This window comes from Strongylocentrotus purpuratus, unplaced genomic scaffold, assembly GCF_000002235.5.
Source record: "Strongylocentrotus purpuratus isolate Spur 01 unplaced genomic scaffold, Spur_5.0 spur5_scaffold_6, whole genome shotgun sequence".
Taxonomy (NCBI): domain Eukaryota; kingdom Metazoa; phylum Echinodermata; class Echinoidea; order Camarodonta; family Strongylocentrotidae; genus Strongylocentrotus; species Strongylocentrotus purpuratus.
The window spans coordinates 40,274,581-40,300,088 of record NW_022145612.1 but is presented as its reverse complement, the minus strand read 5'-3'; the positions used below and the strand labels follow the sequence as shown (position 1 = coordinate 40,300,088).

Here is a 25,508-nt window from a genome sequence, read left to right as displayed (position 1 = left end):
ATTATCAGGCCTGAAGCCAACCCATCGGATATGTAATCTAATTAAATGTAAATTTAAGTTTCATATTCTTCCTTTTTTTCCCCTTTCATTTTCTCTCTCTCTCTCTTTCTCCCTTTCTCTCTCTCCTTTCCCTTACCCTCTACCTTGTTCTCTTTTACATCATTTTCTCTTTCTTATATCATTTTCCTTCCGTCATTCTTTTTTTTCTTTCCCATTTCCATTTTTAGGCTACCAGAATGGAGAGCCGCGGCTGATTCGCCGCCCCCCCCCCCCCCCCCTCGATGAGCCAGTGATTTATGCGTTGATGCGGGCAGTACGCATAACCTGCGGCGGGACTTTCAATTAATGTCGGGGGCAAACTTGATTTTTTTTTGGGTAGTGCTTTTTAACCCCCACCCCCGAAATATTGGTCGGGACTTTTTTCAAATTTCGAGGGGGAAAATGGAACAAAACAAATAGTGCCCCCCCCCCCATCCGCCAAATATGTTCACATCTTAGACAGATATCAGCACCACATGTCTTAATCCTACTCTTTTATTTGTTTATTTGATTAATCCTTTACGCTGGACATCTGATGGGCTTGATAGTTTGTAGCCCCACTGTAATACACATAGATTACTAGTAGACCTAAAAAGGCTATAGTAGTATATGCCTAGTAAGTCCATGGTATATTGTAGTAACCAATTAAAGTAAAAAACTTCGGTCAAGCCATGCATTGATGGTGTCTTTACAACGGCATTCTTTTCTGAGACAGAGTTTAAAATTTCGTTATTTCAAATGTGTTTTTTTAATTGTATAATTATCGATCTATGTTGGTGCTATGTTGGCTTTCCATACATGATTGACTCGATATCTTTTTTTCTGCAAAATTATCGTGATTGGAGAAATTGGAAAACGCGATCACATATCGCGATCGAGAACCGCGCGGCTGTACACTGTGCCGCGGCGCTTAAATTGTTGCATATCGATATCATGCACCCATATCCATAGCAGAAATGGCGCAGACCTGTCTCGCCGCTCTTGGGGAAAAAAGCTAGCAGTCCCTGGCTATCATCTTTTCTGCTTAGACTTTCTAGGTAAATTCATGAAGATATTCAACTTTTTTAACTGTTAGTTCTTCTTATTAAGTTGAAGTAGAGTCTACGGTATACAATTGACCGATAGTGGGGTGCAGGCGCGCGCGTGTGTTAGCGACTGTCATCTAAACAATTCATCAATAGGCGAGTCTACAGTTAGAGGCGTAGGGCCTAGAGCATTGTTCAATGGAAGGAGAACTAACCCACATTAATAATTTAAGTTGTTCTGAGACTTTCCTAACTAGGTCTAGAATAGAGTCTAGTCAGCTAGTGTCTTTTGTACGATTTGTACAAATTGTAGTAGGGCCTAGATCTATTGTACGGTAGATTGTAGATATTTATTGCATTCTTGCCCATTCATTCAATCTGCAGTGTAGGCCAATGTCATGATGTAAGATTCCCCACCAAAGTTTTATACTAGACCTCTGGCCCTAGTATTAGTAATAGTATGAGTATGAGAAAGGCATAAAGCAAGAATAAGTACAGTTTCTCAGCAAGACATGGGCATTGTCATTTTCTTGATTGCATTACTTCTAGTCTATATATGCGGAGTCATTTATCAACTTAATGTATTCAAATTTATGGATGCTTCCTTCCCAGGTGTTTGTGGTGATGAAGCATTTCATTCACCTGCTATTATTATTCATTATCCTTTGTACTTGAAGCCCACTCCAATATGCCATTTTCGTAATGTAACCAAATTATGCATATGTCTTTGTGAAGTGCCTCAATACAAATTATTTCATTCACCTGATAAGAATAATAGTAGGTCTATTTCAATAGTCAGAATGCAAATTGCATTCTACTAAGTGATGCTAGAGTCTACATGTAGGCAGGTCAAGCCATAATGTTTGTCCTACCTGGCAAACATGCCAAAACGCAAATTGCATATAGGGCCGAAATAAGTTGGTGCTGTTCTGGGGTGACGGTTTTGCATAAATGAGATTTTTCAACCACTATATTTCAGTATTTTTAAATAAATGAGTTACAATTGTTACCCTAAGGCTATTACTTGGGCCTATATATTTTTCACCAAATGTATTTTTTACCTTCTCGGCTATGAAAGTATGATTTTCCCTCATTAAAAAGTAAAGGTTTTGCTATTGTCTTTCGAATAAACAAGTCTTTCCAATTAAAGCTTGGTGCGTGATACATGTACAACTCCAACTGGTACGTCACATTTTCAAGAAAATTGCTGCTCCCATGTCATGCTAAAAGGCATAACATAATGCCAAGAAATCTTCATTTCATTATATATCTCTGTACAAGTTTGTAAGATTTATTGTACATCAAAAGGCAGGAATTCATCTTGTTTTACAGAATATCTACACTTATTCTTTGGGGTTAGTTTCCCTTTATTTGATGGAAAACTGGGCACAACTCAAAGTCATATCATGGGGGGGGGGGGGTGTCCAGACACCAAATTAAACGAACAATAAGTCACTATTCATGAAATGATTGAAATAGCATTAACCATCATGAACATGTTGTCCTTTATGATATTTTTTAACATAAGTTAGAAGATTTATAAAATATTGCTAGTATTGCCTCTTCAAATTGCTGTTTTAAATCTCTGATTGTATTACTACTACTATAAGTACTAGGCTACACTACCTGTCCAGACATGCAACATCTGGATTCCTGGGTATATGGTGATATGACCATAGTTGGCGCGTGACCTAGATTCTTCATCTCAAAAAATCAGTAAGATTTCAAAAAACTGATACCACCAATGGAAAGAGGAATCTTAAATTACTTGTAGAGTTGTTTTCTTCTATTGAAATTTGAATTGGGTTTGAAAGTATGAAAATATTGATAAAAGAATGGCAACTTTTATAGTCTTGTGCAAGTTTTCTTGATTCTTCTTTAACAACTAGTTTCCTTCCTGCGGTCTGGACTTTTATTATTCTGTGTAACTTCATTTTGCTATAACAACACACTTTCACTTAAATTTCAGAATTTTTCAGAATATGGCAGCAGGTTTCTTCAAGTGAATATCTATGAGAGGTCAAGCTATAGATGGGGAGTTGATTTTTGTTCACACCTGCAGAACATTAACTTGCTGAACTGGCAATTTTTCAAATCATGGATTTGAAAACTGATTTGGATTGTCTGATAGAATGTCTTCGATATTGTTCTGACGATGCAACAAAGGCACGTGATACAATCATTACAATTGCTTCGCTGTGTTCTGGTTCAGGTATGCCTACTGTAAACAGAGATTCACATTTCAATGCTTATTGTAATGATACAGCTAGTGGTATAGATATAGGCATAGATTGAGCTGTTCATGAGATCAATAGATTTTGTATTTATAGACTCTATACTTGGAAGATCTTTAGGAGACTCTCTATCTCTTCCTCTCTTTTTCTACTCTTAGGTAAAGGGGGGGGGGGGGTGCAATACTATGTGGCATCTAGCCGTTGATCATTAGATGGATGGAAGCTTTAGCATGATCCCGGTAATAAATCAATCAATCGTTTAGTGTGCTGTGGAACTGTATAAATATATGCACTCACTAAAAGGTCTCGAGTTGAATTCAATTTTTGTTTAAATCTTTCTACTTATGTTTGCTACAAAGATCATTGCCTCATTCTGTATGTCAGGATATCATATATTACTTATTTCTTTTTTTTCTTTCCCCAGATGAAGCGCAGAATTTATTGAGAATTTCTGGAGGTTTAAGCTTTATTGTGAACCTCCTAAGCACAACTCCAGATGAGGGAACCTGTGTTGCTGCTCTGTATGCATTGGGATGTGCAACTGAGAGGAATGGTAATACAGTCAAACCTGTCTATAGCAACCGCCCAAGGGAAACACAAAAAGTGGCCTTTGTAGACAGGTTTATGCAGGTTCCTTTAGTACATATTTCAATGAGAAACCAATTTCAAGGGAAACAAAAAATGTGGTCCTTGTAGACAGGTGGTCACTAAAGCAAGTTTGACTGTATTTAGTTTTATTAATCAATTAGGGTGCCACCAAGTTAAATAAAGGGCAACTTCTGACTATATTTGCAAGTTGAATTTATTAACTGGAGAAAAATTAAACAAACAAAACTGAAAGTTTCATTAAGAATTGGATAAAAAGTAAGAAATTTAATTTTAAAGTTTATGGGCTGTATTCAAATACCGGTATTGAATTGATGTTGTCATCCCCTCACTTTTCCTATCCGTTCTGTACATGGAAATTTGACAAAACCATCAATTTTCCGCTCTAGGAATTTAAAGGATGGCTTGAATCCTCATACAATATGTGCAAAATCACCATCAATGTAACTTTAAAAAGAATTTTCAAGAGTATGTGACATTCTTTCAGAAGGGTATATGTTTGACTATTTACATGATAGAATTTTATCTGGATTTGAAAATAAATATACATTGTATATCTTTTTCAAAAATATATAATTTTTAAAACGTATTCTTTGCCTCTCTTTTTCCAGTGTTCTCTCAGAGTAGGCTTTGTACAGAAGCCATGTTCAAATTTCTCTACTGTCAGCTGACAAATGAACACTCGGGTGTACAAATGAAAAGAACAACTACATTCCTTATCATGTGCCTTGTCACCAATAATGGTAAGAATAAATTCTCCTTTCATTGTTCAATAGATTTATGTAATTTAATTGCACACTGATGTCATAGGCTCATGACATTTTGATACAGAGCTTTGTCATATTTGTAGTGGTATGTAATGAAATATGTGGGATGTCTAAGGTATAATCATTAGAAATTGGCCTCGTTAGGAACCATAATATAAGGTGTTGGAGTCCTAAGATGTATCAGAACTGTCATTCAAAATTAGTCTGATTTCCGCAAACAGCCCTCGAGATATGACATAGAGAAGGATAATTGACCAAAATATAATTTGATAACATTGTATAAAATATTGTGTAATCCATTTGTTGTAATAGCCCCCTTTTTATTATGCCTCCGCCACGGAAGGTGGTGCCGGAGGCATCATGTTTTCGGGTTGTCCGTCCGTACGTCCGTCCGTATCCGTCCCGTTTGACCGTTATCACAATATCTCAAGAACCATTTAAGATTTAAACTTAAGACTCGGGAATAGTATTTATCACCATAGGAAGACGATCTGATTAGATTTTGGAGTACGTAGGTCAAAGGTCACAGGTCACAGAGGTCAACTTATGAAATTCCTTGTATTGAGTTTGTTAGCGCGATATCTCAAGAACCATTTGAGATTTAAACTTCAAACTTAAGGATAGTATGTATCACCATAGGAAGACGATCTGATTAGATTTTGGAGCACGTATGTCAAAGGTCAACTTATGAAATTCCATACATTGAGATTGTTATCATGATATCTCAAGAACCACTGGAGATTTAAACTTCAAACTTAGTGATAGTGTGTATCACTATAGGAAAACAATCTGATTACATTTTGGAGCACGTAGGTCAAAGGTCAAGGGTCATAGAGGTCAACTTATGAAATTCCATACATTGAGATTGTTATCATGATATCTCAAGAACCACTGGAGATGTAAAAACTTCAAACTTAAGGATAGTATGTATCACCATAGGAAGACAATCTGATTAGATTTTGGAGCACGTAGGTCAAAGGTCAAGGGTCACAGAGGTCAACTTATGAAATTCCATATATTGAGATTGTTATCGCGATATCTCAAGAACCACTGGAGAATTTTCACTTCAAACTTAATGATAGTATGTATCACCATATCATAATATCTCAAGAACCACTGGAGATTTAAACTTCAAACTTAATGATAGTGTGTATCACCATAGGAAGACAATCTGATTAGATTTTGGAGCACGTAGGTCAAAGGTCAAGGGTCACAGAGGTCAACTTATGAAATTCCATACATTGAGATTGTTATCATGATATCTCAAGAACCACTGGAGATTTAAACTCCAAACTTGTTTAAATTGCTCTATGGCGGAGGCATCATTTTCGACTGCGCGCAGTCAAAATTCCATCTAGTTTCCTTCTGGAATCTGGATTAAAACATCAAAAACCTGAATAATCTTATTGCATTTTAACAGTATAATAAGTCCTGAATGTTGATTATGGCTCATTACATGTGTGATAGTTTTATAATGCATTTTCTATGAATAGGTAAAGGACAAACGTTGGTCAGAAAGACTAAGTGCTTGGATGCCTTGCTTCAGTTATTCAGGTAAAGTTATTATTTCTAAGTTTAAAAGAAAAAGTACAAAATGTTTTGTATATGTATGTATCAAGTGTGTGATGCTCAAGTACCAAAATGTTATATCTTCTATCAGTTACAGGGTAAGATTTATTCAAGACAAATATTATAATCTTGAAGAAATTTAATGTGATGAATTATCTTTGCTATTTGATCAGCTTTGTACTTTTTCCCAAAAAAATTGTATCTGTTTGTTACATGATTATAAATTAGGTCTTGATGTGTTAAAATCTGCAACATTTAATATGAGAACAGACCTTTCACTACTTGTAGAAGCCATTTATCTTTTGAACATACTTTCCATCAATTTACAATATTTTCCTACACCTTGAAGCAGAATTAGCTGACAGGAAAAGAAATTAAAACATACTAAAAATGGAAGGGACCCCACCCACCCAACAAACATACAAAAAAACACCAAAATATATATTTTGCTAGGTCACATCACATCAGCTTGGAGTGCAATTCTGTGTGTGTACAGGTTCATTGTCATTGACCAGTCTGCCCACAAGACACCATCACCTTTATTTATAGAGTACATTTACATCTGTAGTATCACTTTGCAGAATCCATATTTTTATATTGACATTTTGAATATCATATGCTGGCATGGAACCCCCAAGCATACAGATCACAATATATTTGGCTTCTTTCAAATTCATGCACAGGCAGTTCCCAGGACTTCACCTTCCATATCATGCAGATGTGAGGTGTTCAGATGAAGAGGATCAAAAGCTCTCTCTGGAACTATGGAAAGATGTCACAGGAACTCTGTGTGGTTGTGTGAACAACCCCCAAAATGGTATGCATGATTTCAGTGCACCATTCACTATAGTGTGCAATGCAATTTTTTAATGATTTATTGAGTGTTAATGTTAATAATCCCTTCTTGTATAGCACATAACACATTATGATAAATTATATCAGCCCTATACGCTTCCAAAGAGCCTTGGAAATCATTCCCCTAGCATTAGATCCGGCAGCTGTTTTCAGTGCACAGTGCATTTCAAGGAATAATCCTACCAGGTACCTATTTACTTAATATGATATACTTTTAGTCACATTAAGCCAATCTTGCTTCCCTAAAAAGTTTAATACAAATGTTATTTCAGAGTAGATTGATTTAGTGTGTGTACAAAGTATAAACAGAATTCCTTTTAAAAAAGATGCACGGCCATGTGGATGTTCAATGAAGAAGAATAGCGTTCATACTTTACGTCCTACATTTTATTGGAGGGAGGGGGGTGGGGCAATTTTCTTGATTCTTTTAATTTCAATGTAATTTGTTTGCAATCTGCATGAAAAATTAGAAAAAACAAAGAATTTGAATTTTTAAAATCATACTACGCATTTTCAGTGATAATTTGTATCTTTCTACAGATGAAAACCAGTTGGTGTGTGCATCCAGTATTCCAGCTGCCCTCTACATCATGTCTCATGTACATGCTTCTTATGTCATACAGCTTTTGTGCTCCTACATCTCTCTCTTAGCAGCTAATAATGGTAAAGATGCATATGTTTTTTTTCCTTTCAATCTCTCAGAATAGCTGCTTAAAACAATCCCACAATCACACATCTTGAAATTATCAAAATGTGAATTGCATTTTACAAAAAAGTAATAGATGTATACTTGTATGTTTTTTCCCCCAGTACTAGTGTAGTAATAGAATATAATGAAACTGTATATTGAACTGAAGTATAACATAATGTGCCTAATGATTCTGTTGTGAAAACCCAAACAAAGATTTTTTTTCTAAATTTTTTGAAATGAGTATATATCAAGACATAGCAAGTCTCAGGCCAATGTTTGTTTTTGTCAATTTGACACACATATTCTCGACCAAGTAGACTGACTCTACTTTTAGAATAAAGCTAAAAAGCGACTAAATTGCTTGACACTACACAATTTTTGAATGTTATTGTTGCATCAATCCTGAAATCTTACTCAAGGTGTCCGATAACCCATGGCCAGTCAATTTGTTTGTTAGTCCCAGGAATTAAATATATATTGATGTATCATCTCTATCTTGTTTCTTTACTTTTTTTCTTCTGCAAGCGGTGAATCAAGATCGTTTTCATATGCTCGGTGGGCTGGGGGTCATCGTATCCAAATTGACCTCTGTCATTGATGACATCATAATGGAGCCTGAGAAGGGTTTGACCTCGTCAGCTTCCAACATGATCAGCATGCTCAGCTCGGTGGTTGCAGAAAATGGTAAGTGCTCATTTAGTTTCCTTGAATTGTTACTAATTTTATTGTATGAATTAGTGTGAGCTCCATACCCTTTTATGATATGATGTATGTTATCATTTGTGTGAATTATCTACCGGTAAACATGATTTGACCTGATGTTGCCTTTAATGTTCATTGTATCTCTGAACTTCAACCCCTTCTAACCCATAAAAAAAGTATACACATACAGGTAAGTCAAGTCATTTTGACCCATATTTTACCAAATATCCAAGTAAAATGACACTTTTGTAATGAATTTACGTTCCTTATACCATAATACCATAGTACACGTGTTGGACATCAACTGGTCAATTACAATGGACATGCCCATATAGGACATTAAGGAATTTATATATATATATATATATATATATATACCTGTATATATCTGTGTGTACTACCTGGTAATTGTTTTCACGTACATACTGCATATCAAGAAAAATATAATTGGGCCATTACTCATGTATATCAAAGTAGTTTTTTAATTTTTTTTTAATGTGATTACAATGTATATCTCTTTGAATATTTATATTTTTGTCTTATAATTCATCTTTCCTTCCCTTTTCCTTTGCAGACAATAATTTGCAGGCTTTAGCAGCCCTGAAAGTTGTACCTCTCCTTTTGAAGTTGTTAGCTTTAGAGGTGATCTCTCAAGGTGTTAAGTTAAAGGTCATCATAACACTCGGCTGTTTAGTTTCTGCAGATGGTAAGTGTAGCCCCACTCCTTCCCTCTTCCCTGCCCCTGCTTTCGCCCCATCCCTTTCCCTTATATTATATATTGATTAAAAATGTATAGAGAGAACCAAATTCAAAGAATAAAATTGCATTAATGCACATGCAAGAAGAAATGTTTTCTACGAAACATTTATTATACATGGTATTGGTCTATAATTAGCTTTATGTTTAAACCCATTGGAGAAGAGTTAATTTTGATTGAGTATATACTTCCAGTCAGTTCCATCCGAATTTCAAGCTTAGTATATAATGGATCAATGTTATGATTGTTTGTATTTGTGAAATACAGAAATCCAGTGAATATTCTATTTAAGAAAGTGGTGGTTATCTTGTATTCAGCTATTCCACTTCATAAAGTTTACTGCATTGTCTACCACTTTACATTATTCACAATTCATCTTTCAAATCTCAGTTGCTACCATGTGCTAGTTGAACAAGGAGCACTTTGATAGCATTGATATCTCTCTAATTATTATATTTTGACTATTTGTTTGAAGAGGGAAGCAAGAAGCAAGTTCATGAGTGTGATGGTCTGAAATTACTTCTTGGCTTCATGATGGCCAATCAAGATGAAGAGTGTGCTAAAGCTGCAACGTTGGTCCTCCATTCTTGCATCAATTTTGGTAAATTTTACGAGTAATTGTGGTATCTTACTTTTGTTCCTTTGTTTATAATGCAGATGATTTTATAAGATCTCTTTCTTTGATTTTGTTCAACAAGTGCTCCTTGAGCGTTGATTTCAAGCGAGTTTTGCGCCTTTTCGACCTATAAAAAAATTTATTAGCATTATTATTAAAGTTGATGTCGTCCATTTCAATCTCCTTTTGAGATTCAGAATTATTGAAAAACAAATAGCAAACTGTAGAATTCCAGAAAACTCAACTTCAAAGGTGTAGAAAAGAAAAATTAATGATATTTCATCTCAATGATGCAAGCCTGCAGCTACGAAATATATTTGTTGTGGGGGAGGGGGAGGGGGGGGGGTGGAGAAGAAGAGCATGTTACTCAAATTGTTTAGCTTAACATCAAAATGAACCATTACCAATAATGTGTATGTATAAACTGTTTGGTTGTGTGCAAGCAAAAGGTTGCTAATAGAAAGCACAGTGGCATCGTTGAGTGTAAAGATTGATACCTGTCTTTGAAGCAAAGGTTGTCGTGTTTGCATCTTAGTATTACATTGCTCTTGGGTATGTTGTTTAAATGTCTAGGTTCCCTTACTGACTACCTACAATCAGTTTACTCACTTTCATAGCATCTCTGAAAAAAAATGGGAATTAGTCAATGTATCAGTTCTTTTATTGACATGTATGTCTGTATACCTTGCAGCAGAGGAGGAGATAAAAGACGATGAGTCACAGACGGGAGATTGCTCGTCTGAAAATGAAGGTCAGGCAGTAGAGCGCCCTCTCATGATCAGCAAAGGACAACATAAAGATCTCGAGGCTAAAATTGACATTCTCCAGAAAACATTACAAGAGGTAATTATGTGACATAAGTACATATCCATCATGATTTAGGAGATAGATGGGCTGTTTAAAAGTTCTGTTATTATTGATGCTACAGTATGAGATACATTGAGCGTAACTGTCGCCACTGTTCACATTTAAGGGGCTCAAGGGCATACATTTAAGGGCAGAATAATGGAATAATTGGCTAACTTGATGATGAATATGTTTGTAAATGATTATTTATGTCACAATTTACATTTTAAAATATTTATGTCACTCTCTGGAGCTGTAGAGTATTATCTGGATTTTAAAAATAATTCAGTGTAGTATATATATATATATACCCAGGTTAGTTCACTGTACTTGACAAAAATGAGAAACATTAAGTAATTGAGTAATTAAGGCAAGTTTTTTCTGGAACGGTCCAGTCTTGGAAGAAAACAAAGTAGAATGGTCTTGATTGATGGTTGTAAATGTAAAATTGACCCCACATATATTTACTTCCCTACATGCAATAAAAGGAGAGAAGATTAAGGAAGAGTCTTGAGGATGAGAAAGCAACTCTTCCCCTTTGCAATGAAAAAAGCAATACTAGTGCCAGCAAGGAGGATGATGAAGCCAGTACATGCACTCCAGATCTGCCACCCAAACCCCATCCCAAACCTCCTGCATCATCTGCAGAACACCAAGGAGGAGAACAACAGGTCTGTTTGATATTCAGTCATTTATCGTGTTGAAATGTACATGCCTTTAGTTCCAAAATATGTGTGAAATGATTTACCGAATGTACAAAATAATGTACTTTCTTGATCCATAAATATGAAAATTTCAGCTATTTTAACGATCGGTTTCCCTACTGGACAGTACTAGTCTATTGATGGTTAGAAGGGCAAACAACTCATGTAATTCCACATAGAGTATAATGCCCTTCTGACTCTCAGAAGATGAAAGGAAATGATGTTAAATGCAAGATAATACTTATAAGGCATGCAAGAGGACTAATAATTATTCTTGTTTAGATTTGATAAAACAGGTGAAACATTGATAGATAGTACATTGATAAAACATTATTTATGTACATCTGTGACATTTTTTGTTGTTGTAATAATGGTATTAATGATAATAATTATAATAATGATGATAATAATGTTGATGATGATAATGATGATGATGAAACTGATGATGATGATAATAAAAGTAATGATAGTAATAATTATAATGATAATATTGATAATAATGTTGATAATGAATAATAACGATAATTAATTATTAAGAATTTAAGCCCATGGAAATGTATGTTAAGATAAGTTAATATAGTGTGAGGTAACTAAAATGCCATTCCCAGAGTTTTTCTCTAACTAATGCAGTTTCTTGTGTGTTTTGGTTTTACAGCTCTCACGCAACCCTGATATATCCATCCAGTCACCGTCTAGCTTTGTACAACTACAAGAAAGGATGAATGCTTTGGAACAAAAACTTCGTGGCATAACCAGTGACAGATCTGAGATAGACATGAACAATAACACTACCATCAGTGAAACATCAGGTTTGTTGTATGATTTCATTTAGAGCCCATTTCTCTATCTCCTCTATCTCTCCTCTTTTGCTCTCTCTCACTCTCCCCCACTCCTCTCTCTGTTATTCTGTCTGCCCATCTGTTTTTGTCACTGTCTCCCTTTCTAATTTCTCTACCCCCTCCTCTTCTCTCTCTCTCTCTCCTTGTTTATATAGAAAAGAGAGTGTTCACCTCACAGTTAATTATGTTACCAAGATTTGAAATATATTCTGCCCATTTTCTGCTGTCTTCATAAGATGTAAACCTATTATTCTATTTTACATATTCACATCTTGTCACTTTTGTACAAATATTACAGTTGGAATCTAATGATGAAGAGCAGCATGAATTGAAATGTATCATTATGTTTTTCTTTATTTTGTCTTGCAGATTCTGAATCAGCAGAGGATGTTCATCGTTCAGTCTCTGAGGCAGAAAATGATGAAACCAAACTGCCAGATGAAAATGTTCCTGAAGACAGTATGAGACGTTACAAGAAGGCAACTCTTCCTATCACCAAACAGAACGCTATTAAAGAAGCCTGTCAGCAGCAGGTTACAACAGAGAAAGACCAATCCAAAGAAATGCCACTGTTCAAAGTGCCTCCTCCTATCAAACGGTTTAGGCCTCTCGACCTTGTTCGTGGCAACATGTCTATCAAGAAATTTAAGTCCATTTCACCAGGAATGAAGCCGCTTCCCCCAAGAATCAACCATCGACGGGACAGGGGCGAAGTAACTCCTTCAACAAAGGTGCAGACGGTTGATCTTGCCGGTCTTAAAATGCATCAAGAGTCCTTGGATCCATGTGTGCTTCCTGGGTGTAGCTCTGGTAAAAGATCAAGGAAGAGGAGGTCAAGCAGCAGCAGCGTATATAGAACATTAACATATAACGGTGGTGGAGGTGTTCGTGGTGGCTTGATAGCTAAGCCAAGGAAAGCGAAGCAGATGAATCAAGAAAGTGATTCCGATGCTGATAGTGAATGTAGTGATGTCTCAGAGGTATCATCCATTGCCGATAGTGTCTTCAGTTCCTTGAATGTTCACCTCTCTTGTCCTATCCGACCAGTCAATCATAATCCTCCTCCACCGATCAGACACATTCCTTCTGTTCAGCCTGCCAAACAAAGCCCTAAAGTAGTTATGAGGCCAATGAGATCAACGAGGCATATGCTGATGCCTGAGCGGAGAAATGTCAAGGAATTTTCCAAGAAATGTGGTAAAGACCCTGACACTGTCGCAAAATCAAAGGACAGTGTGTTTGATTTTGAAGATGGCATGGCTGACTCCAAGAAGGAATCATCACATAGGGCCTCGTCCAATCCTGCCATTCATGAAGCTATCCACAGCAAGAGTTACGAAAGGCATTCTTCTACCCACGCAGATCCGTTTACACATGACTCTTTAAGCGACAATGTCATGGCCAAACTGAAAGCAACACCCAAGATCATGCTGAAGAAGGCTTCTTTGAAAGGAAAGAACTTGAACATGTATATCTATGATGGCAAACATCAAGCTGTAGACTCAGTACTCAGCAGTGACGGTAACAAACAAGAAGACAACCAAGGTTTGGATGAGCATTTGCCATTTCCACCAACTCACCACAATGGGTATGGATCACAGAAAGAACCGGCCAGGATATTCACCAGCAGGGGGAGTGGCACCAAGGGGAGTGGAAGCAAGACAAAGTCCTATTCCGTGCACTATGTCAGAGGCAAAATCCAGTGCAGTCGTCTGTACAGAGGCGCATCTCGCAGTAGGAGTAGAACACCTGATGTCTGTAAGTCTACACCTTGAGGTGAAGGTTGTTTGGTTTAATAAAATGTGATTACCAAAGCTTTCCAGTAGCATGGATATTGATAAAGCTTTTCAAAAATGATCCATTGATTTCCAGAAATGCAAGGAAAATTCCATGATTATTGCTTAGTATTTTACATTATTAGTTCTAATATTTTTAAGAGGCATTATGTTTTTTGCAAGTGCTTAATTATCTCAGGTATTTGATTTCTAGGTTGTAAAGATGAAGAAGATTCGTTACATCAGGAACATGTCTGATTATTATATCAAGGTTATATTATTTTTATGCCTTCGCTACAAAGTAGCCAGAGGTATTATGTTTTCGGGTTGTCCGTCCATCCGTCTGTAGGTCCCATTCTCATGATCGCTTTATCTTAAGAACCGATTAATGGATTCCCATAAAATTGGGGTCATGTATGGATCATGCAGAGCCAATGATCTGATTAGATTTTGGGGTCACGAGGTCAAAGGTGAAAGGTCACATGACTCATTATGTATGCAAAAATAGCTTGTAATTACGATTTTCTGCAAACCTGTTTTTGAAATATTAGATTACAATCAAAGTTTAAAAATCGCATTATGGCGGAGGCATCATTTTCGACTGCATGCAGTCTAAGATCCATCTAGTTTTATTTAATTTTTAAAAAAAACTTATGAAAAATAAAGATTTGCATTGGTACAATTCTTAAGTATGAATGTTCATAATGGTTAATGAATAAAAGGAAATTTATTTTCAAAGTGGTGGTTGTTATACAAGCATTGTTGTCAAGTTATATCATAACATCAAGGTGATTAACTAGGGCACTCATATTTCAAAATGAATTTTTTGCATACAATCTGAAGATCTTAAAAAAAATGTCTATTTTTGTTCTTAATTCTCTCATATCTCTTTAAATTCTCTTATTGTTTCCTTTTTGCTTAGATTCCTCAACTCTGCTGACATGCCCAGGTCAGTTCTTAGATTTTCATTTGATTTTTTCTAATAGATATTTATTCATAAATCATGAAGGTTGTGATGAATTTGTAGTTGTAGACATTCCTTGTACATAGATGTAATTGAAATGCATGCATGTAACATGAGTTTATTGCCGTGTTATGAACCAGAGCAATATAACACTGAGCTCTAGCTATAGCAAATCTTTTTATTCAGATGGTTATATCTCAGCCTATACTTAACCTTTTCAACTCGTTTTCAACATTTGGACATTATTTTCTATGCTCTTTCGTAAAATGAAGAAAAATTGAGAAATTCTAAGAATAGATTTTTATGATGTTACAGCTTCGGTACTCTATTATTCTCCTTGAGGGATCTTTTTAACTTTGTTCTTTTTGTTCTTGTTTTTTTTCCCTTCTCAATACAGGTTGTGTTCCCCCACGACACCGCCCCCTCCTTGACAGTCACACATTGCTTCCTAACCTTCTTGCATCCAGACATGGTCTATGCAGAAAGCATAACAGGTTGATTGCCTCTATAACATCCTACATCTCAAGCAAGATGAACCTGTTTGGTCTGTAATTTCACGTACTTTCCCTGTCGCGTTCTCCAAGAACACCTTTAAAAATTGCATACTAAGCCAGACTCTTAATGGATTCAAAGTTGATCTGTACAGGAAACATGGCTCATTAATTGACTTTCTCACTGATTGCCAAACCGTTTCTGTGAAGGAAATATGGTTTAGTGGATGGACTCAAACAAAGGCTACATCTCCAAGAAGATGAACTTCTCTGGTCTTTAATTGTTGTCTGCACACTTTGGAATTCATTAGAATTTAAGGTTCTAAGGGAACGTTTGATATCATTCACTTTAGGAATGAAAATAAATTGATGTTATGCAATATAAATGGGAAAATATCCCAAGTTGTATGTATATCCGAGACAAAGGGGAGGTATCTCGTGTTTTCTTTACATAGTGGAAAATGCATGTTTTCATTTTCCCCCCCCCATTTTTTGGACCCTCCAACAGGCCATTTTATTGAAAATCAATCTCCAGATAACATATTTGAACATATGTACCAATGAATATCATAAAATAGTTCAGAATAAGATATACATAATGAATATCAACCATAATAAGCGATTATTGAAACCGTAGCATATTGATAACAATAATATGATGATAATACTGTATATACAGAACATACATGTAGATTAGGGAAAGAAAATAAAATAAGAATGCAACATCATCATGACTGAAAATGATGTGGGAAATTCAATATACTCGTACTAAACGATCAAAATCCTCTCAAAATTTATCCATTTTTTATCGAATTTGTCAGTTTTGTTAGCAAGTATACTACCTTGCCTCTCATTTGTGTAACTATTCCTGATATATCGTTTTATTATCCGAAAGGATGGTACAGACTTTTGGATTCGAGAAAAATATAATTGTTGTTTTAATATCACTCTCCGTTTTGATCCTTGTCAAGTTTTCAAGATAATTTGTGTATATAATAATCCACTTTTGAGTAAGTGTGATGAGTAAAAATGGAAATAATCACAAGTTACCATTAATATGAGACATATTTCTGGTTTTTGTTTTATAAAACGTGTTATAAAGTTACTGTAACTGTTATAAGATCAAATAGTTACTTTGTCGAGTCTTGTTCATTATTATATACGACACAAAATTAGCAAATACTTTACCTTTGTGCTTTATCTCCATAGCCCCAAAATACCAGACACTATTAGCCAAATCAGTGAGTTAAATTTAACAATCAAATAGTTTGCATTTAGTTCATACACTTGTATATAAGTTCATATATGTGTATATATATATATATATGACAGAAATTGGCATTCACAATGCCATTTATAAAAAAGAAAATACTAAAGGATTGTTCAAACATGACACCGCAAAATGGTGGTGTTTTAAAAAAAATGATAACATAGAGTGTGATGCATATGTCACGGAGCTCAGTGAATATGCGCAAATCCTTTGTTGCCATTCGTTTAAATATAATCAAATTTTGGCAGCTTTTTCGCTGTGGTTTACCGCCCCATATCTGAACAGTCCTTTATATTTTGCATGCAGAGATATCAGCTATTTATCATATTATTTATGTATGTATATATTTATATTTGCCTACTAAGAGACTTGTTATTTTTGTAAATATGTATAAAAATATAATATACATGTACCGGTACATAAAATGTGCTCTGATAGATATTCCAAAGAAGAATTTGACAGTTGCTTTCTACCTCTATCGTTCCACAATTGAACGATATTTTTTGAGGAATTTAGTTTTTCTATTTATGTATGTGAACTAAGAGTTTAAATAACTCCAATGATTTGAATAACAGATAAAACATCAGAGTAGTTTTTGTTTCAACAAGGAGAATCGAGCTTGCCTCGAATCTCCTTTGTTTCACTGACATTAACTATAACAGCATGTACATATTTATATTGATTATGTAAAATAATAAATTGATCTTGTTTACTTCTTCTTCATTTTTCCTTGCCTAACTTTATTTATTATTTATTGCCGTGGGCAACTTAGTGAAAACAAGTCTTACTTGGGGCATGCAACGCAATAAAAGGCAAAAAACATTGCATAAATTTGGAATGGTTCTAGTCCAGTCAAATAAGCGAATTTAACGGGGTAACCCAAAATAATTTATTTATTCCACTGCAGTTGAAAATTCTAGGAAAAATCTGAGAAGTGGAAGTACTTAAATTTGCATTATATATAAATTACTATTTTCATATAAGGAAATTCATTTGCATAAAATTACAAACTAAAGGTTTTAGTGGCTAAAGAAATGTTTAAATGTCGCTGGACTAAATGATATTGTCCAAGCCACTGAGCGTGATGAATACATTTTGCTTTATTTTTACTGGACTATTCGGGAGGCGATACATAATTTTTTTTTTTTTTAGGACATGTACCACCAATAAACACAAGTGAGACATCCTATCTAATTTTATGAAGGAGATGAATGGAAGAGGTCTAATACTTTCGATGGAGATCAATGTTTAGATATATTAGAGGTTACACACCACAGCGACTTGTCAAAAGACCAAACTGAGCGACTTTTTCAGGTGCAAAAAATAGTGCTCACTACCCCCCCCCCCCCCCCCCACTTAGCGACTTTTCGGCCGGCGCGATTTTCAAATTTTCCGGAGAGAAAAAAAAAAGTTTGGGCCCCCCCCCCCTTAGAAATACTGGATCCGCGCCTGCTGTAGCCCCTCTTTTTTTTTTGCCCATTATCTAGATTAGGTCTGCAGCTAATTGAATTCTTTATTAATTTTTATTAGTATGAACATTGATTTATGATATCAGAAAATACTCGTCCATCCTTCAACCAAATAATAATTCTCTTTCTGTACCTCTTTCTTGTCCCGCAATCTCTCTCTCTGTCTCTGTCGCTCTGTCTGTCATCTTCGCTGTATAGCTCTCTGTATGTATGTATGAAACTTTCTAACATCTCTCCGATTTCTCTTTTTTCCGCTCGGTCCTTCTCTCCGCACCCATTTCACAATGCAGCAACCTGTTCTGAATTCATCGCCATCAGCATGCGATGTCGCCCAAACTCCTCCATCAATCGTCCGACCATCGATGAAGACAGTCGTCGAAGAGCTGGAGAAGTAGTAGATAGATGCAGATTAATCTACAATTTGGATCTACCTAAGTAGAATCTACTAATCTAAAATTGGGGGATTTTTTTCTCGAAAGTAAAGCCTATTTTTCACAATTTTCCGATTTTTTAAAGAAATTTTGAAAACACGGACCCACGTTTAGGGATATTTTGTGAAAAAGTGACCCATTAGAGCGGCACACCCCCGCAGGACAGGGACGCCGGAAGTAAGGGGGGGGGGGGCAAAACGAATTTTGGCCACCCCCCCCCCCCCCAGAAAAGGAGTTAAATAGGTTTGGATTTTTTAACCATAAAAAAGAAAGAAAAGTGAATTGATCACAATCACAATTATATTCCATTCAAAGAAAAGGAGAGTAAACAGGAATTATACGTCCTTAACATTCCACATGCCCCTATGTTTATCAATTAATGGATAATTATACAATGGCGATACGCGCATATCGTGGAAATATTGTGAGAGGATTGAAAAGCATGAGTGTTTTTTTTTATAATATAGGGGTGAGAAGACGTGTGCCCCAGAACACTGGCGTACTGATTGGGGGGGGGGCAGTCATCCCAAAATAAAATTCAAAAGTGGTTTATTTCTTATTCGATACCGGTGATTAATGTTGCTGAAATGATATGATTTTCCCAGATTTTTCTCAATTTTTGTTGTAAATTTATTATATTTAGGCTATTTGTGCGTTTGTTGAAAAATGACAAATTCCAAAATTTACAGTCAGGCAAAAAAAATATGCTTATTTAGAAGCCTTCATGTCAGGATCTGCAAAACGACGGGGGCTCAGGGCTCGAGCCCCCGTCAATTTTTTGAAAAAGTATTTTAAGGAGAAAAAGAAAGAAAGAATGAGTAACCTGCCATTTTCACAAATTAGGTATCAAAATATGCTAATTTGACCGTAATTAAATGCCTAAAACCCCTGAGCTTTCGGGGGCTCAGCCCCCTGGACCCCACGTCAATTAGTGACCTGCCAGTGTCACAAATAAGGTATCTAAATATACTTATCTGACATTTACTTTAAAAGTGTTACGTGGAGAAAACAAACTATTACAAAAATAGAAAAATGCATCATAATCTTGAATATCACATGTTTGAAATATAAAGCTGATGAAAAGTGTTTTTTTTTCTTCAATTGTATTGTAATATTTCCTTACTTGAAACCAGAGGCAGAAGCATATGCCACCCTATTTCACCCCCATTTCACCCCTATTTCACCCCAATCTCTCTCTAACTTTCTGACTCACAATGCTAACCATGAGCTTCTGGGAGCTCCACCCCTTGACCCTTTTGCTCATTAAGCCACTGCCCCTGAAAAGTGAACCCCCTGGAATGTTTGCCCCCAATCCCAAACTGCTTCCGGCGCGCCTAAGCCCCCGTATGACTTAATATGTGAGTACCCCCTCCCCCGGGCTCTTTACACCAAGAGAAGAAATTCAAACAACGATAGTTATGTAAGTGAACACGATGGATTATTTCAAATACGTTTGAATGAAGAAAAGTTTATTACTTAAATATAAACAAATATCCATAAATGAACTAATTCACACGAGGAGATGGTAAAAATATGTACGAAGGTAGTCCATCACGGTGCAGAGCGGGCTGGGGCTCTTTTATGATTTCACTAAGGTGCAAAGTTTGGTTTCAAAGCTATCATTTTGTCTGTTTTTTTCAGATGCAGTTTGAGTCTACCACTGGGTCCAGTGGCGGATCCAGGGGGGTAGGGGCCCGGGCCCCCCCCCCCTCCCCCGGGAAAAAAACGTGTTAAAACACGTTAATTTGACCTTTTTGGGGAGTGTGCCCCCCCCCCCCCCTCGCGCTCAAGGGGGGGGGGGGGGGAGTGCAATTTTTCAAATTCTCGAGGGCCAGAAAAAAAAATGTGCTCATCACCCCCCCCCCCCCTCCCCACCCCCACTGAGCGCATTTACGGCCGGCGCGATTTTCAAATTTTCGGGAGCAAAAAGAAAAAATTGGTCCCCCACCCCTAAGAAATCCTGGATCCGCGCCTGACTGAGTCTACCAGGGAAAGTTACAATGCTACAATAAAACAATGCAATTCCTGTTCACTCATGCATTAAAGTTTGGTTTAATAAACCATGAAATTCACTCAGCAAATCATGAATGTATCATATCACCCTCAATTTTGTAGGCTCCAAAGGATTCACCTCTCACAAACTGGAAGGCTAATTCCTGCGCAACCTAATTTATATCCTTTACAAAAGAGAGCAGTGCTCACCCAAGCATGAATTATTTTCGGGCGTTTTGGTGTCATGTGAATGTTGAGTTTATGAGCTTTCCATACATATAAAAGTTTTCCCCCAGAATAATATATTTTTTATTCGGCAGCCATTTCAAAAGTGTATAGTTTTTTTTGGGGGGACGCACGGTAGTCGACGACAAACTCTACAAATACGTGTTTTAATGCAAGGAGATATTCTCTCCACATACATGGACACATACAATAGTTCCATTGCGGATCAGTTCAAGGGTGTCTTATTTGCAGAGGCGGCGATCCCGGGGGGGGGGGGGACACGTCCCCCCCCATTTTTTTTTAGGGGGGATCGTCCCATCCTCAAAATTTTAAAAGTGCTGGAGGGCCAAAGAGTGCAGTGTTTAGACAAATACAAATGCAGAAATCTTCTCACTCGGTAGCTACGCTCCCTCGCATAATATCCTTAAAGATGTACAAGTAATACCGAGAAAAGTGAAGTGTGAAAAAAGATTGTTGTTTTTATACTATAGTTTTGCTAAGACTGTAATTTTTTAATACAACAAAACTTCAAAAACCTGTGAGGGGGTAGTTACTTCCGTCTCCTTCCCCCCTCTCATTCACATTATCTCCCTCGCACTTGCGGGGGAGAGGGGGCAGTTTCCCCCAAATGAAATTCGAACGTGGTTTATATCTAATTCGATACCAGTGATTTACAAATGTTGCTGAAATGGCATGCTATTTCCCTAAACTTCCGGGGGCTCTGCCCCCTGGACCCCACCAAGGACCCGAAGGCGGGCCCATGGTTGCTCATCTGACCGTAAATACATGCCTAAAACGCCTGAGCTTCCGGGGCTCTTCCCCCTGGACCGCACTCCAATTAGTGACCTGCTTGCCAGTGTCACAAATAAGGTATCACAATATGTTCATCTGACCGTAAATATATGCCTAAAACCCCTGAGCTTCCGGGGCTCCGCCCTGGATGCTCATCTGACCTTAATAAATGCCTAAAACCCCTGAGCTTCATGGGGCTCCGCCCCTTGACACCCGCCGGGGCTTTGCCCCTGGACCCCACGCAAATTTATGCTCCACTTTGCTTTGCTCTACCTGAAGGCGGGCCCCTGGTTGCTCATCTGACCGTAAATAAATGCCTAAAACGCCTGAGCTTCCGGGGGCTTTCCCCCTGGACCGCACTCCAATTAGTGACCTGCTTGCCAGTGTCATAAATAAGGTATCAAAATATGTTCATCTGACCTTAATAAATGCCTAAAACCCTGAGCTTCATGGGGCTTCGCCCCTTGACACCCGCCGGAGGTTTGCCCCTGGATCCTACTTTGCTTTGCTCTACCTGATCGCAAATACTTTAGCTCCTCCCCCCCCCCCCATTTTGAAAAACGTTCCCAGGGCCTGCGTAACATGTAAGAGTGGTGGTGATGCAGATTTTTTTCTGCCCCCCCCCCGCCCCTGGTGTAGACACGAGGATAGTGCCCTGTTGTTTGGTATAACGCTTATACCATTGAGTACTCAGTTAATAGATGTAGCAATCATCATATCTCATCAATGTTGCTATAATGATAAGAGTCATATGTCTTGAAAAACAAATTTAAAGGTAATACAAAATCGAGTCGAAGACGAGTCCAATACTGTCATAACTAGAGCAATATATTCATTTATATACCTCACTTAAGAAATCAAGCCATCTGATTGGTCGAAATTGCAGTCGTGAATTTAGCCATTCCCGTAAAGAAAACAAAAATGCCAAAACCATTTAATAGTCCAAGAGTATCTCTATAGTATCCAGAAGCGGATCTAGAGGGGGGGGGGGGGGGGGGGGGGGGGGGGGGGGGGGGGGGGGGGGGGGGGGGGGGGGGGGGGTTGGGGGGGGGGGGGGGTTGCAACCCCCCCCCCAAAAAAAAAATCCGGGGACCATTTTTTTAAATCTAATCTTTTTTTTTAAACTTGTAATTTTATTTTATTCTATTTCTATGTATTTATTTCATTTATTATTATTATTATTATTATTATTATTATTATTATTATTATTATTATTATTATTTCTTTTTGGGGGGAGGGGGGGGGGGGGGGTTGGGCGAACAAATGTCACAGAGTCCCTTGCCCCCCCCCCCATCAGCTTTTTTTGAGGACACGGGCCACCGCCGAAGTGACAAGCTAGGCCAGCGTTGCCGATTCTCATCCCCAAAATCCCCACATTAAAAAAAAAAAAAAAAAAAAAAGGAAAAAAAAAAAAAAAAAAAAAAAAAAAAAAAAGAAAGAAAAAAGAACGCACGCTGGAGAGAAACCCTTTCAAGTGCAAATATTGTGAGAAGATATTCAACTCATCTGGTAACTTAACCAAACACATGATAACTCTGGATATAACTGTGTATTTAACTGTTACTTGATTTAAAAAGACGTTATCATGCACTGCTTTTTATGGTCTCCATTGTGTTAATAGATGCCAGGAAAACATCACTTACGGGGTCAAATAAACACCCCCAAAAAATCGGCTCGCCGCTTCGCGGCTCGTGGACGATGCTCCGCATCGTCATTATTGGTCAACTCCCCCCTGAGCAAAAAGCTAGATCCGCCCCTGTAGTATCACACGAAAACAAAGCCGTATAATATTAATATTATTATCTTCATCAGGCTGACTATCGATATCGATAGTCTATGTTACCGAGCAATACGTCTTCGGACTGTGAATCATAATTCAAAATGGTTTATTTCAAACATCATACTTTCAAAACCCATCTTTTTACATTAATAATACTTCAGAAAAAAGTAATTAGGCTTATTACGTCATCCCTATATTACTGTCCGAGTATGCCATTAGTTAAGAAAATGAATATTTTAGCAATCTCTGAATTAATTTCTATATGAACTCTTTTATTTTCATGTATAAATACCAATCTGGATTTTTACCAAAAATATTAGTATGTTCACCCTTAATTCGTCTGTACATGATTACAACACTCGTCAATGTAAACTATTTAATCAACCTAAGGTTTCCACTTCAATGGCCTCAAACTCAAATTGTGGAACAGCCTTGATCAAAGTATTCAGCAAAGCTCAACTCTTTCAAAATCCAAATTTTCTCTAAAAAGATTTTATCTCACCAATATTAAAGCGTGCTAACTAGATAATTATACAAAATGTATTAATTAATTCGAATTTTCTTCTCCTATTTCATGAGCTCTCTCAACTCCTACAGTTTTCTCTTTCTCTAGCTTCTCTTTTCACCATCTGAATTAATTTCTCTCTACCATGCCTACTCATCATAATTTTTTTTTTATGTAATACTGACTCCTCCCACCCTCTCTCTCTCTCTCTCTTTCTCTCTTTGTATTCTTTCCCTATGATATTTTACTCTTTCTCATCTATCTTATTTTCTCTTAACTGTCGGTATATGGTTATGTGTGTGCAGGCGCGTACGCAGGGGGGGGGGGGGGGGGGGGGGGGGGGTTTGGGGGGTTAAACCCCCCCCTTTGGAAATTTTTTGTGTGTAAACCCCCCTAAAAAAAACCTAAAACCCCCCCCCCCCCCCCCCCCCCCCCCCCTTTTGGATTTTTTTTTTTTTTTTTTTTTTTTTTTTTTTTTTTAATTATTAAAAAAAAAAAAAAAAAAAAAAAAAAATTATTCCCATGGCCGACCTAAAAAAGGTGACCTTACCCCCCCCCCCCCAACGGAGCAAAATGTCAAATTTCCAAATTTCGAGACCAAAAAAAAAAAAAAAAGTGTCCTCTCCCCCCCCCCCCCCCCCCCCCCCTCCCCCCCCCCCCCCCCCCCCCCCCCCCCCCCCCCCCCCCCCCCCGCTTATTCAGCGGCTGGCTGAGTCGTTGCGAAATTTTCGGACCGATTTATAAATGTTAAAACCCCCCCCTTGAAAAAATCCTGCGTACGCGCCTGTGTGTGTGTGTGTGTGGACGTGTACCTGTATCTGTCTATTTATAGTAGCTGTTATTGGGTGATCGCAATTTCCTGATTTATATTTAATTTTGCTGTTTTATAATTCTCTCAAATGCTTAGATATTTCTCTAACAAAGTTGTAAATTTTATATTGTATATCGGGGCCCTGCCTACAAGCAACCTGCCTTTTAAGGGTATCCCTTCAGGCTTATTTTTTATATTATTATGTTAAATCAATGTGTCAATACTATGTTATATTTGTTCTTTTTTTTAAAGATGGACAAATAAATTGAAAATTGAAATTGAAAAATTGAAAACAATATCGGTCAGTCATCCGGGTACTGCGCTATAGATATTAAATGCACTGGTGTATTGTACCACTTGGAAGCCTTATAGTCAGGTCAATATACGGTAAAAAAAACACCCCAACCCCAAACAAATTGCAACAAAAGGTTTTTTGTTTTGTTGCCTTCAAAATAAAATAACCAAACATCAACTGCAAAGCGTCTGAGAGTGTATTCATTGGCCTTTCTTTCATATATAATAGTCAGGTCAATATAATTATGGTTTGACCCCCCAAAATTGCAACAAAAGGTTTTTCAACGGTTTCTAGTAGTATTCGACCTCAGGAATAACATACTAAAAGTATACCAAAATCGAAGGTTCAGAAAGCTGTTATTTTTTAAGATGGTCCAAGATGACTGCCGATACCTAAAAATGGCCATAAATCACTTATTATCCATCCTAGAAATATAATTTTGGTGTCTATTTCGTGGT

General features: G+C 37.1%; 1 protein-coding gene across 2 annotated transcripts; it reads left to right on the top strand.

Annotated features, from left to right (window-relative positions):
- Positions 1 to 2,888: 2,888 nt before the first annotated feature.
- Positions 2,889 to 17,468, top strand: LOC100892727. 2 transcript variants are annotated; one of them, XM_030973265.1, is made up of 15 exons: positions 2,889 to 3,276; positions 3,723 to 3,851; positions 4,516 to 4,647; positions 6,165 to 6,225; positions 6,924 to 7,057; positions 7,636 to 7,758; positions 8,312 to 8,470; positions 9,063 to 9,194; positions 9,721 to 9,846; positions 10,556 to 10,704; positions 11,196 to 11,378; positions 12,067 to 12,220; positions 12,620 to 14,008; positions 14,948 to 14,974; positions 15,387 to 17,468. In XM_030973265.1, the coding sequence occupies exons 1-15, from the start codon at positions 3,162 to 3,164 to the stop codon at positions 15,539 to 15,541; spliced, it is 3,168 nt and encodes a 1,055-aa protein (XP_030829125.1). In that variant the 5' UTR covers positions 2,889 to 3,161; the 3' UTR covers positions 15,542 to 17,468. The 2 variants fall into 2 exon arrangements, with proteins under 2 accessions (XP_030829125.1, XP_030829124.1); XM_030973264.1 differs by having other exon boundaries at positions 10,553 to 10,704.
- Positions 17,469 to 25,508: the final 8,040 nt, after the last annotated feature.

What these genes read in the sequence shown, in the direction of transcription:
- LOC100892727 (XM_030973264.1), top strand. Translation starts at nt 3,162, where the DNA reads ATGGATTTGAAAACTGATTTGGATTGTCTGATAGAATGTCTTCGATAT. An exon ending in TACCATCAGTGAAACATCAG is followed by an intron (nt 12,221 to 12,619) that starts GTTTGTTGTATG and finishes TTTGTCTTGCAG; the next exon opens with ATTCTGAATCAGCAGAGGAT. An exon ending in AACTCTGCTGACATGCCCAG is followed by an intron (nt 14,975 to 15,386) that starts GTCAGTTCTTAG and finishes TTCTCAATACAG; the next exon opens with GTTGTGTTCCCCCACGACAC.